This window comes from Rana temporaria, chromosome 4, assembly GCF_905171775.1.
Source record: "Rana temporaria chromosome 4, aRanTem1.1, whole genome shotgun sequence".
NCBI classification, from domain to species: domain Eukaryota; kingdom Metazoa; phylum Chordata; class Amphibia; order Anura; family Ranidae; genus Rana; species Rana temporaria.
Window position 1 is genome coordinate 187,903,320 of NC_053492.1, and position 14,710 is coordinate 187,918,029.

The 14,710-nt window shown below is 44.7% G+C and overlaps 1 protein-coding gene across 4 annotated transcripts in view; it reads left to right on the forward strand.

Annotated features, from left to right (window-relative positions):
- Window positions 1–14,710, forward strand: part of LOC120936832 (probable cation-transporting ATPase 13A5) — a 153,259-nt gene that overhangs the window by 8,316 nt on the left and 130,233 nt on the right. For 3 of the 4 annotated variants that reach the window (XM_040349535.1, XM_040349532.1, XM_040349533.1), the window contains exons 2-3: window positions 8,915–9,088; window positions 14,473–14,607. In XM_040349535.1, coding sequence (XP_040205469.1) covers window positions 8,915–9,088; window positions 14,473–14,607 — 309 coding nt within the window. The remainder of the gene's footprint in view (window positions 1–8,914; window positions 9,089–14,472; window positions 14,608–14,710) is intronic. The other variant, XM_040349534.1, reaches the window with a different exon arrangement.

Genomic DNA, 14,710 nt, shown 5'->3' on the forward strand with positions numbered 1-14,710 from the left:
AGCAACTAAAGGCAGTTGGTGTCACTGTGTGCGTGCTGTTAAATCGCATTTGACCGCAGTCGCTATTACTGCGTGCGTGCTGTTTAATAGCAACTAAAGGCAGTTGGTGTCACTGCGTGCGTGCTGTTAAATCGCATTTGACCGCAGTCGCTATTACTGCGTGCGTGCTGTTTAATAGCAACTAAAGGCAGTTGGTGTCACTGCATGCGTGCTGTTAAATCGCATTTGACCGCAGTCGCTATTACTGCGTGCGTGCTGTTTAATAGCAACTAAAGGCAGTTGGTGTCACTGCGTGCGTGCTGTTAAATCTCATTTGACCGCAGTCGCTATTACTGCGTGCGTGCTGTTTAATAGCAACTAAAGGCAGTTGGTGTCACTGCGTGCGTGCTGTTAAATCGCATTTGACCGCAGTCGCTATTACTGCGTGCGTGCTGTTTAATAGCAACTAAAGGCAGTTGGTGTCACTGCGTGCGTGCTGTTAAATCGCATTTGACCGCAGTCGCTATTACTGCGTGCGTGCTGTTTAATAGCAACTAAAGGCAGTTGGTGTCACTGCGGCTATTTTGTTACTTTACACTTGAGCCAAGTCGCTCTTACTGTGTGGTTGCTGTTTAATACCATCTGAAAGCAGTTGGTGTGACATCGACTATTTTGTTACTTTACACTTGAACCAAGTCGCTCTTACTGTGTGATTGCTGTTTAATACCATCTGAACGCAGTCGGTGTGACAGCGACTATTTTGTTACTTTACACTTGAGCCAAGTCGCTCTTACTGTGTGGTTGCTGTTTAATACCATCTGAACGCAGTTGGTGTGACAGCGACTATTTTGTTACTTTACACTTGAGCCAAGTCGCTCTTACTGTGTGGTTGCTGTTTAATACCATCTGAACGCAGTTGGTGTGACAGCGACTATTTTGTTACTTTACACTTGAACCAAGTCGCTCTTACTGTGTGATTGCTGTTTAATACCATCTGAACGCAGTCGGTGTGACAGCGACTACTTTGTTACTTTACACTTGAGCCAAGTCGCTCTTACTGTGTGGTTGCTGTTTAATAGCATCTGAACGCAGTCGGTGTGACAGCGACTATTTTGTTACATAACACCTGAACGCATAACTATGGCTGGAAGGACAAAGAGAGGCAGAGAGTCACGAGGGCAAGCAGGCTCTGCATCTAGAGGTAACGCTGGTGATGGATGTGGTGCATCCTCTTCAGCACGTGGCCGTGGCCGCTCGTCCTTCTTTTCGGGAGCTGGCCGTGTTGAGCCTCAACATGCTGAGAAATTAGTTGAGTGGATGACCAAGCCGTCCTCATCCTCCTCATCCTCTCTCACACAGACTGATTATAGTTTGTCTGGCAAAGCAGCTGCCAAGGCGTCCTCTACCCTCTGCACAATGGGATCACACAATCCTTCCCTAGTCCCACCGTGTCCTCCTGAGGAGTCCCCCGAACTGTTTCAACACAGTGTTGGGTACATGCTAGCTGAAGATGCACAGCGTTTTGAAGACTCCGATGACGGAACACTGATAGAGGAAGGCATTGATGTGAGCCCAGGGAGAGGGGGTGGCCGAGAGGGACAACAATCTGGGAGTGATGTTCCCCCAGCTGGAGCATACTGCCAGGTTGTCGCCAGTGATGATGAGGAGGGAGGGGATGATGAGGTCATTGACTCTACCTGGGTGCCTGGTAGGAGAGAGGAGGAGGAGGAAGAGGACGAGGCACAGGCACATCTTCAAAGAGGCAGGAAGCCCTCCAGGGGTCAGCTTAAGGGCAGTACACCAACTGCATTACGTGGCGCTGCTGTGTCTCAACGGTACAGCAAAAGTTCTTTGGTGTGGGCCTTTTTTGAAACCTGTCCATCAGATGCTACCTTTGCTGTTTGCAACATATGTCTCAAGCGTATCTCGCGTGGCCAAAACATCACCCGCTTGGGCACCACATGCTTGTCCAGACATATGTCGACCTGCCATGCAGCTCGTTGGCAGGCATACCAGAAAGACCCACACCAAAGACCAAAGCGGTCCTCCCCTTGCCCTTCTGTGACCTCAAACCCCACTAGACCCCTAGTCCTCTCTGCAGCCTGCACCGAAGGTGTAGAAATAGGTGTGTCACAACGTAGTAGTGGTAGTACATCCGGCCAATCTACTGATATTACCAGACAAATTTCCCTGCCCCAGCTGCTGCAGCGCCGAAAGAAGTACGCTCCCAGCCATCCACATGCCCAGCGGTTGAATGCTAGCTTAGCAAAATTGCTAGCACTTCAACTGCTACCTTTTCAGTTGGTAGATTCTGCCCCCTTCCGTGAGTTTGTGGAATGTGCAGTACCTCAGTGGCAAGTACCCAAACGCCACTTTTTTTCACGGAAGGCGATTCCGGCTCTCTACCGGCATGTGGAAGGCAATGTCCATACCTCGCTGGACAGGGCGGTCAGTGGTAAGGTGCATCTTACCGCTGACTCATGGTCCAGCAGGCATGGACAGGGACGTTACCTGTCTTTTACGGCCCATTGGGTGACTCTGCTGGCAGCTGGGAAGGGCGCAGGTCAAGGCACAGTAGTTTTGGAGGTTGTTCCACCACCACGCCTCCAAAACACTACAACTGCTTGTGACACACCTCTCTCCTCCACCCCCTCCTCTTCTTCTTCCTCTGTGGCCTCTTCCTGTGGTGATGTTGGCTCAGAACCAGCCGTGCTCCGTAGGCGTACGACGGGCTACGCAGGAATGCAGGCCAAGAGATGCCATGCGGTCCTAGAGCTGGTGTGCTTGGGAGACAGGAGCCACACTGGGGAAGAGGTTCTTTCAGCTCTGCAGGGGCAGGCTCAGAGGTGGTTGACGCCACGCCAGCTGAAGCCTGGAATGGTGGTCAGCGATAATGGCACCAACCTCCTCTCTGCCCTGCGACGTGGAAAACTCACCCATGTGCCCTGTTTTGCGCATGTTCTCAATTTGGTGGTGCAGCGGTTCTTGGGCAGGTACCCTGGCTTACAGGATGTCCTGAGGCAGGCCAGGAAAGTCTGTGTGCATTTCCGGAGGTCATATAATGCCACTGCTCGGCTGACAGACCTCCAGAGGGAATACAACCTGCCCAAGAACCGCCTAATCTGTGACATGCCCACCAGATGGAACTCTACGTTGGCCATGCTGCAGCGGCTGCACACGCAGCAGAGGGCCATCAATGAGTACCTGTGCCAATATGGCAGCAGAACTGGCTCAGGGGAGCTTGGGTTTTTTTCACCACGCCAGTGGGCCTTGATCAGGGATGCATGCACTGTCCTGTCACCATTTGAGGAGGCCACGAGGATGGTGAGCAGTGACAGTGCATGCATCAGTGAGACTGTCCCGCTTATTCACATGTTGGAGCACACCCTACGTGGAATAATGGACAGGGCCCTTGAGGCAGAACAGAGGGAGGAAGAGGAGGACTTCCTTACCTCTCAAGGCCCCCTTTATCCAGACACTGTTCCTGCTTGCCCACCTGGAACACAGGAAGAGGAGGAGGAGGATGAGGAAGAGGAGGAGGAGGAGGATTGTATCAGCAGCATGGAGGTGGAGCCTAGCACTCAGCATCAACAGCAGCAGTCTTCAAGGGATCATTTACAGTCCCAAGGAACACGTGGACTTTTACGTGGCTGGGATGAGGTGGCTGAGGATCCTGTCGTCCTCAGTGACCCAGAGGACTGTGCCCCGAATGCCTCTGCAAACCTACGCTGCATGGCCTCCCTGATTCTGCAAAGCCTGCGTAAGGATCCTTGTGTACGTGCTATCAAGGAGAGGGATCATTACTGGCTGGCAACTCTCCTTGATCCACGTTACAAGAGTAAGGTAACGGATCTTATGTTGCCATCGCAGAGGGAGCAGAAGATGAAACTACTGCGGGAGGCCTTGCAGAAGGGTCTGTGCAATGCGTTCCCAGAACTGGGGGGATTACCAAAACCTGGCCCTGGACAACGTCTTGCTGAGGCTTCGGTGAGTCAGAGAAGGAGCGGTGGAGAAGGTGGCCGTCTGACCGATGCGTTCAGACAATTTTTTAATCCGCAGCCCCAAGGTCTGACCGGTTCCAGCAACCATCGCCAGCGTCTGGTTTACATGGTCCGGGAATACCTAGCGGCAAGATCCGACTTGGACACCTTCCCCACGGAAAATCCTCTGGCTTACTGGGTCTTGAGGATGGATCACTGGCCAGAGCTTGCACAGTACGCAATTGAGCTACTGGCTTGCCCTGCATCCAGTGTTCTTTCAGAACGTACATTCAGTGCTGCTGGAGGCTTTGTGACCGATCACAGGGTACGCCTCTCCACCGACTCTGTTGATCGACTGACCTTCATCAAAATGAATCAGGCTTGGATCAACACCGGCTACCAAGCACCTGATGCTGATGTTACTGAATAAGAATTTTGTGTTGAAATATCAGATCCCTTTGAGACTGCTGATGCTGAGTGACTGTCCTGTTGTGCTGCTGATGGAATATCCTTCTCCTCCTCACTTTTCATGCTGTTAGCTAGTAAGAAATTTTGTTTTTCTGTGCTCCGCCACCAGTGCCTAAGGCCTAATTTTTCTGCCCCTGTTTAACAGGGGCGCCTAATAACAATTTTTGATGCAATACTTTGCACGTGGCCTAAGGCCTAATTTTTGTGCCCCTGTGTAACAGGGGCGTCTAATAACAATTTTTGATGCAATACTTTGCACGTGGCCTAAGGCCTAATTTTTGTGCCCCTGTGTAACAGGGGCGTCTAATAACAATTTTTGATGCAATACTTTGCACGTGGCCTAAGGCCTAATTTTTGTGCCCCTGTGTAACAGGGGCGTCTAATAACAATTTTTGATGCAATACTTTGCACGTGGCCTAAGGCCTAATTTTTGTGCCCCTGTGTAACAGGGGTGTCTAATAACAATTTTTGATGCAATACTTTGCACGTGGCTCCTTGTTGCGCTCCAATTACAGATATTGGGAGGGGTTGCAGTGTTATGTTGCGCCTATGGACACATTTTTATGCCCCTGTGTAACAGGGGCACCTAATAACAATTTTTGATGCAATACTTTGCACGTGGCTCCTTGTTGCGCTCCAATTACAGATATTGGGAGGGGTTGCAGTGTTATGTTGCGCCTACGGACACATTTTTATGCCCCTGTGTAACAAGGGCGCCTAATAACAATTTTTGATGCAATACTTTGCACGTGGCTCCTTGTTGCGCTCCAATTACAGATATTGGGAGGGGTTGCAGTGTTATGTTGCGCCTACGGACACATTTTTATGCCCCTGTGTAACAAGGGTGCCTAATAACAATTTTTGATGCAATACTTTGCACGTGGCTCTTTGTTGCGCTACAATTACAGTATGTTTGAGGGGTGCCCTTTTTTCTACAATTTTGCTTTCCCAAAAAGATAATGCCACCCCCCCACCACCCCTAAAATAATCGAGATATTGTTCCCACACAGCACGTGCGCAACCAGTATTAAATTACTTTGTTCTTATAATAATTTAATGTTGTGCAGGGACATTTCTAAACATGTGCCACTACTAGAGACACACAGCAGGTGTGATATTTGAAGGAATTTTTAATTTTTTTTTTTTCACTTTAAACATCATTAAAATCGCTGCTCCGCAAAAACGTCCGTTTTTAAAATATTTTTTTCGATTGATACATGTTCCCTGGGGCAAGACCCGGGTTCTGAAAGATGTTTACCAACATTAAATTGAATATTGGCCTTTAAAATGATCGTTTTTGAATTCGAACGTTCGAGTCCCATAGACTTCAATGGGGTTCTAAATGTTCGCGCGAACCCGCGGTCTGTTCGAACGTTCTGATGCGAACCGAACCCGGGTATGTTCGGCTCATCCCTAGCGATCAGTGCTATAAAAATGCATTGGATTACTATAAAAATGCCACTGGCAGTGAAGGGGTTAACACTAGGGGGCGGGGAAGGGGTTAAGTATGCCTGGGTGTGTTCTTACTGTGGGGGGGGGGGGGGGTGGCCTCACTAGGGGAAACACTGATCCTCGGTTCATACATTGTATGAACAGAAGATCAGCATTTCCCCTGCTGACAGGCCCGGGAGCTGTGTGTTTACACACACAGCTCCCGGTCCCCGCTCTGTACCGAGCGATCGCGTGTGCCCGGCGGCGATCGCGCCCGCCGGGCACACGCACGGGAGTCGGGGGCGCACGCCCCTAGTGGCGGCTGGGAGAGAGGACGTCATATTACGTGCTCTCGCCCAGCAGAGCCACCTTGTGGACGTATAATGACGGTGCGCCGTCGGCAAGTGGTTAATGTCTTCTTTCTGCGCTTCTTCTCCCATCTTCTTCTTTTGTGCATTCATTTGGGTTTCTTCCTCCATCCTTCTTCCTCTGATTCTTTCTTGGGCCTTCTCGTCCGCATCTTGCACCGGCTTCTTCTTTTGTGCATTCCGGTTTCTTCCTCCATCTTCTTCCTCTGCTCCTTCCTTCAGTCTTCTCGTCCGCATCTTGCACCGGCTTCTTCTTCCCCGGATGACCTGCTTGCAATTGAAGTTCCCGCCGTGTGACGCTCCTGTTCTTCTGACAGTTCTTTTATTACTGAAGATGCGGTGTCATCCGGTGACCCCGCCCCCTCTGACGCCACGGGGAAAGCCATAGGGAAGTCCCCGTGTAGTACATGTGCGTCAGAGGGGGCGGGGTCACCGGATGACGCCGCGTCCTCAGTGATAAAAGTACTGGCATAAGAACAGGAGCGTCACACAGCGGGAACTTCAATTGCAAGCGGGTCATCCGGGGAAGAAGAAGCCGGTGCAAGATGCAGACGAGAAGACCCAAGAAAGAAGCAGAGGAAGAAGAAGATGGAGGAAGAAACCCAAATGAATGCACAAAAGAAGAAGATGGGAGAAGAAGAAGCGTGGAAAGAAGACATTAATAAAGGAATTGTCAAAAAACAGCTATTGTCTTTTTTTACATTTTTGACACTTTTTTTGGTGAAATGGTAGGGGTACAATGTACCCCATTACCATTTCACACAGGGGGGGCGGGATCTGGGGGTCCCCTTTGTTAAAGGGGTCTTCCAGATTCCAATAAGCCCCCCGCCCACAGACCCCCACAACCACCGGCCAGGGTTGTGGGGATGAGGCCCTTGTCCCCATCAACATGGGGACAAGGTGCTTTGGGGGGACCCCAAAGCATCCTCCCCATGTTGAGGGCATGTGGCCTGGTACGGTTCAGGAGGGGGGGCGCTCTCTCGTCCCCCCTCTTTTCCTGCGGCCGGCCAGGTTGCGTGCTCGGATAAGGGGTCTGGTGTGGATCTTGGGGGAACCCCCACGCCTTTTTTCGGCGTAGGAGTTCCCCCTTACAATCCATACCAAACCTAAGGGCCTGGTATGCTCCTGAAGGGGAACCCACGCCGTTTTTTTTTTTTATTTGGCACGGAGTTCCCCTTCATGGTCAGAGTAACCTAAAAAAGATTCTGCCGTTCAGGTGCGCCGCTTCAAGCCACGCAAAGGCAGGTACGCCGCTTGATATTTACCAATATTTTGCCGGCGTAGTGAAGCGGCGCATCTGATTGTCCGAAAATGCCGCTAACGCATGCGCAGTACACAAATAAACCTCCCGCAGGTTTAAATGTACTAGCAGGCGCAGTGGCTGGTTTTTACAAAAGTCACGTTCACTTTCAGTTCCGGCCATATACGTTACACAAACACAAAATGTCACTACACTTCCCCACATCATCCAACACCCCCCCCCCCATAATTAACTCACTCCCAGCTTCTTTTAATTTACATTTCTAGATGCCGTGCACCAGGTCCATAGGGGCACACCATGCGCCCCCTCCTGGGCGCATTCGGCATTATAGTAAATAAGGAATTGGGCTGCATTGCCAGCACATTCCTTTAGTAAATGCCGAAACGACCATTGCTCCAGCCGATGCGCCATGAATCATGGCACAAAGGCTTGGTAAATCAGCCCCCTTGTATTGTTTCCATGAATACAAGACTTTCTTTGCTTGGACAAGCTGGGGTAGAGGGGCTGTAACATCATGAATTGTCCCATACAAAGAAAAGTTCAAGTCCAAATGGGTATCAGCCTTTTACAAGTACAGAAGATAAAGCAATGGTTGACTTTGTAAAAGAGGCTTCAAAGCAGAACTTTAGCTAAAAATAACCGATAAAAATGAATAACCCGTTGAAAATATATACACAACAGATTTCCCCGCAGTCTGATGGCCTGTATCTTTTATCCCTCTTTCTCTGAGACCAAGTTACCATGGACCTGCCCCAGCCTTTGACTGGGCAATAAAATGAGAAGCAGCACAGCGATGAGCTCATCGCTCTGTCACTCTGCTCTCTCTTTCTATCAGCAAGCTTCATTTCAGTAGAAGAACTGATGTCCCCATGTACTGCTTTTTCTTCTCATATTCCAACTCTGCTGTACTTATACTGCACAAGGCTGATATTCTGCTACTAGGTTAATTTCAGGTACTTACACCACCTGTATTTGATGTATGAATGTATTTCTTTGCAGGATATTTTCCTCTATTATCTATTGGAACACTCTAATGCAGTAGCTAGCAGAAGTGGCCTAACACTTCTGCTTGACTTCAGACAGTAGTATTGCCAAACATGTTTAACCGGTTTGTTCAGAATAAGACTGCACTGATAATATGACTATATATATATATATATATATATATATATATATAGATAGATAGATAGATAGATAGATAGATAGATAGATAGATAGATTATATAAAGAATAAAATCCATTGCTGGCTGCATCTCAGTGGGAAAGTGAAAATTACTATCAGTTTATGATTTATATACAGTGTATATATATATAAATAAAGTATATCTAAACAAAAACATTAATGTATTATAGCTTACCAGCCTCATTTAGTTCATATTTATCCAGTACCCTAGTAAGTGACAGTTTTGGTGCATTTTATTCATCAGGAGCTCGTTGGATTCAGACCAGTGACATGGAGACAAGTCTTCTGCATTTTTGCGTACATTTTCTCTCTTGGCTTGCTTCTACTAATATTTTATTGGAAACCAGAATGGGATGTCTTTTGTAATTGTGTCTCATGTGACCTGGAACAAGCAGATGTTATATTACTTAGAACTACGGTGAGTGTTTTGCAAAAGCAAGTAGTACCAAAGCTCCATCATAATTCATTGTGTGTGAATGTGGCAAAATTGAATGTTCTCCAGCTATATTCGCTGCAATTTGAATATGTGAAGGTGGAAAATACTGCAGTATGACCACTAGATGGTGCTATAATATGTGTGCTCCTCAGTGCTGTGTAGTGGCCATAATGTGGTATTTTCCACATTCATACATTCAAATTGCAGATAACATAGCCAAAGAATATTACATGCAATTTCAATAGAAGGATAGCTATATAATTTTTTTCATAAATACACCCCAATGTGTTTTCTATTGGTCAACTACGCTTTTATAAAGGCTCCTTCATATCTATGTTTTGCAGTCTGTTTTGCAGACACAAAAATGTCTAAATAGTAGGGTCTTTTGTTTGCATAATCAGTAGCACATAAGAACTAGTTATTAAAAAAAGGAAACAGAGTCATTACTTGGTTTTACCTTAGTGTTTGCAGAGTAATGCCTTGTACACACGATCCTATTATTGGATGAAAAAAATCGCTTTCGGATAAATTGTTCGATAATTTGATCATTAGTACACAGCTTTCGACAGCCGATCACGACAGTCCGTCCCATAAAATCCGAAGGAACAAACACGAAAACGTTGCTCGGACGACAGCCCATTGTACGACAATCGTTTAATCAGTACAGTATGCGTCCGCTAAAAATCGATAGACGAACCTCACGCATTATCAAAAACACAAAAATAAGTCAGAAGGACACAGGGGTCACACGTATTTGACATCATTTCAGATACGTAGCTACACACAAATCAAAGTTTTTCCAGAATCGTACTACAAAAATGTTACTTTTCGTGGATCACATTTTGCATTCGATATTAGTTTTATGCAACAATATGCGAACGATACGTCGTACGATAATCGGATCGTGTGTACGAGGCATAAATAATACTGGTGGTAAGCATATAAACCATGGGTGATATCTGTATGTTTTACATTAATCTGAAGCAAGGTGAATAATAGTTGCCATTATTTTGCACACAGTGCCATCTACTGGCTATCTTCAAGTAACGATCGGAAACCAGTAGAACAGGCTCCTGATCTTACGATCACTGTACCTCTTTCTCCTCAGAACATTGGTGAAGAGTTATAGAAGTTTATCTTTGTGTCTGTTAAAAATATCAATAATGATAAAAAAATATGAAATAGTTAGATTAGGACTCGTGTCTTTGGGCTCCATTCACTAAAGCAGATCGTATTTGGTATTAAGGTGTCCGGACACATTTTCCTTAAATGTGAAGTCCTGAAACTGTCAATTCACTACACCGCTTTGCAATATTTATCACAAAACGCTTAAACCGCTCGGTAAACACTGCATGGAAAGGCATTAAACTCAATTCACAGAAGGAAATACATAATTAAATGCATGCAGTAATTAATTAGTGCTCCAGGCATGCCCTATTTAAAGAATGTCATAATATAATAGTTTTTATAATAATTTTGAGTAGTATCTGCCTTTTTGGATCAGTTCTCCCAACAGTAATGCATAGAAACCTAAATATGGAAATATGAGAATCATTGGGGTTGATTTACTCAAAGTATAACTAAAGGAACATTTTGTTTTATTGTTGGAAAGAGTGAAGGTGGATTAGAACACCTGCCAGTTTTTATTGCTGTGTGCCCCCACTAGGAAAATTTGCCTCCTCTACTTCATTGAAAGTGAAAGTAAATGAAAATACCAAATTGTGGATTGTCCCCAGAAAAGTAATAGAAGACACCTTCCAATGGGAACACAGATTATAAAAGTAAAATAAAAATAAAAATGGACAGGGGTTTTAACCCTCCCTTACTCTACCTAAAATGGGGGAAAAAAAAGTTGTGCCTATAGTTCTGTTTTAAGGCAGACTGGGCAATTTGCAAGTTGCACTAGAGCTTAGTGCATGAGTTAAAGCTTCAAAATTAAAAAAACAGCATTTTTGCTTGCATATGATTGGAAAATGGAAGTCGGCAGAGCTTCTACTCATTTGCCAAGCTCTGGAGCAACTTCACTTGCAAAGTGCTCAGTCTAAGTGCCTTTAGTAAATCAACTCCATTACATTTAGTAAATCCACATTACATGTAGTAAATATATACAAATTTTCTCCTGTCATTTCACCAATTTTTTTGAGACTTTTTTTGTGTATATATAAGAAGAAGATCATTTGCTGCAAAAAAACTTTCAATCACTCCAAACACAAAACAATGTCCATGCATGTTACAATGGTCTCATCCCTTGTCAGAATATATGTACTGTATCTCACAAAAGTGAGTACACCTCTCACATATTTGTAAATATTTTATATCTTTTCATGTGACAACACTGAAGAAATGACACTTTGCTACAATGTAAAGTAGTGAGTGTACAGCTTGTATAACAGTGTAAATTTGCTGTCCCCTCAAGATAACTAAACACACAGCCATTAATGTCGAAACCGCTGCCAATAAAGGTGAGTACACCCCTAAGTGAAAATGTACAAATTGGGTCCAATTAGCCATTTTCACCTCCCCGGTGTCATGCGACTCATTAGTGATACAATGCCTCAGGTGTGAATGGGGTGCAGGTGTGTTAAATTTGGGGTTGTTGCTCTCACTCTCTCATACTGGTCAGTGGAAGTTCAACATGCCACCTCATGGCAAAGAACTCTCTGAAAAAAAAAATAGATGTTGCTCTACATAAAGATGGAATAGGCTATATATAAGACCCTTGCCAAGACCCTGAAACTGAGCTGCAGCACAGTGGCCAAGACCATACAGTGGTTTAAAAGGACAGGTTCCACTCAGAACAGGCTTTGAGTCACGTGACACCGGGAAGGTGAAAATGGCTAATTGGACCCAATTTGGACATTTTCACTTAGGGGTGTACTCACTTGTATTGCTGTACACTCACTACTTTACATTGAAGCAAAGTGTAATTTCTTCAGTGTTGTCACATGAAAAGATATAATAAAATATTTACAAAAATGTGAGGGGTGTACTTTTGTGAGATACTGTATGTGCCCAGGCCAGAATTAATGGATGGGGTTTACAACCACTTTAAGTAAATGCAAAATATCTTTATAAATGTCAAGTATTGAAACAAAATAGTATCAAAAATTACGCACATATATAAATACACTTCTTCCACCAATAAAAAAAACAACATTGTATTTTTTATTGGTGGAAGAAGGGTATTTATATATGTGAGTGTTTTTTGAGACTATTTTCATTCAATATTTGACATTTATAAAGGCATTTTATATTTATTTCATTTAATTTAGTTGATTTTGATACACCATGGGTGTCATGTGAAAGCAGCTTCCCTTTGGTATTCTAGTAATCTTTTTTCGATTGTATCACTACATATGCTGCAGGAACCACACTGACTTAGTGAGTTGGCATATTTCTACGGTTTAGACCATTTTACCTCTTTATTAGCAATAAAAACTGACAGGGGTTCTAATTCTTCTTCATTGTATCTATCCCACTGGATATAGCATGAGATAAAATACTGCATGGTATCATAAGATAAATACCACATATTTCAGAAAAATACTGCATGCAGTATTTTAGAAGCGTTTTTTAGTGAATGACAATTTTTTTTGTATTTTACTGCATTTCTTAAAGTAGTAGATACTGCTTGAATGGAGACCAGTGTTGGGGTCACTGTCAGCATTGATGTTAGTGCCAGTGTGTCAGTGTGTTTTAAGTAGCATGGAAAGAAAGCAAACTGCACAACCATATTTGTGGGCCCTACTATGGATAAAAACAACATTTAATGCACACTCTGGGCCGGATTCAGAGACAACTTACGCCGACGTATCTGTTGATACGCCGCGTAAGTTCTAGGATGCGTCGTCGTATCTATGCGCTGTATTTACAGTACAAGATACGCCTGAATTTTGACTTCCTACGACCGACGTAAGTCTCCTACGCCGTCGTATCTTGGGTGCATATTTACGCTGGCCGCTAGGGGCGCTTCCATTGATTTACGCGTCGAATATGAAAATGACCTAGATACGCCGATTCACGAATGTACTTGCGCCCGTCGCTGTAAGCTACGCTGTTTACGTAAGGCGTACGTCCGGCGTAAGTTTACCCCTCATAAAGCAGGGGTAAGTCATGTTAAGGTATGGACGTCGGAAACGTCGGAACAGCCGTCGTATTTTACGTAGTTTACGTAAGTCGAACGTGAATGGTGCTGGGCGTAAGTTACGTTCACGTCGTACGCATTGAGCCATCATATCTTAGGGAGTATATGCAACGTGATTCTGAGCATGCGCACGCATGCGCCGTTCGTACGGCCATGCATTTACATGGGGTAATGGTTAATTTTCACTACCTTGCTACTTTGAATTAGGCGGGCTTACGCCGGCCATTTTATGTTATGCCGGCGCAAGAAAGGGAGCAAGTGCTTTGTGAATACAGTACGAGCCTCTCTTTGTTACGTCGGCGTAGCGCATATCAGATGCGCTACGCCGCTCTAAAGATACGCCGATCTCTCTGAATCCAGCCCATAGTTGGTATCCCCATGCAATTCAGGAGTAGGATAATTTACTTTGGACTGTATTTGGTGGTGACTCATGGTAATATTAACATGGAAGTTTAGTCAAAACCTAATGCTAAACCTACTCTCTGCCACATTCTAAGCCTAATCCATTTAGCCCTGCAAAAATTTTACTTTTCTGTTCTGCAGTCATTCTGATTCAGTCTCCTGTATGCAGGAGAGAACTAACACAACAGCTGGGGAATGCCTAGGAAGTGACGTCATACATAGACTTACAACAGGGCTCCTGCACACTCCCACACACTGAACCCGCCGCTCAGCATGCCACCGGACCGGAGCAGCTGCAGAACAGGTAAGAATATAGATTTTTTTCTTTACAGGGTTAGATAGATTTGGCTTAGAATGTGGCATAGAGTAGGTTTAGAGTTAGTTAGGTTTTGATTAAACAGACACTTTAAGAAATATACAGCTAACGTTTAAAATAGTTTAACCCATCTGGATTCACATTGGGGCCAAAAATGTATTTTTTGAAAATGTGTCAACAAGTGTAAGGCCCCTTTCACACCTGCGGACCATATGTCCGATTTTCATCCATCCGTTTTCAGATGAAAAACGGACATACATGTATCCCTATGGGATTGCTGATGTCAACGAATGAACATCCGCTGACATCCGATCTCACTATGCTCTGTTTCTGCAGACGGAGGAAAATCCTATTTTTCCATCCGTCTGCGGATCAGGTCGGATGAACACGGACAAAAACTTGGTTTAGGAGCTAAGATTTTTTTTTACTTTACTCAGTAAGGGGTTATTTACGATATAAGCCAGATCAATGTTATTACAAATCCTTCTTTTTTCTCTTTTAAAGGATAGTTTTAAAAAATTCTCAAAGAAAAGGATATTTTGGGTCCACCCTATTACAACAGGAGACCAAAATACATTTAAGACATTTAAAGATAGAAGATCTGTTATCGGTAAAGCTCTTATAGAGCCGGAGAATAAGGTTAGTTCATTTATTTTATTATCATATTTATAGTAGAGACAAACATATATCATTCTAAGATTACATGAACTTCATGCAAAAATACAATGATTTAAAGTAAATT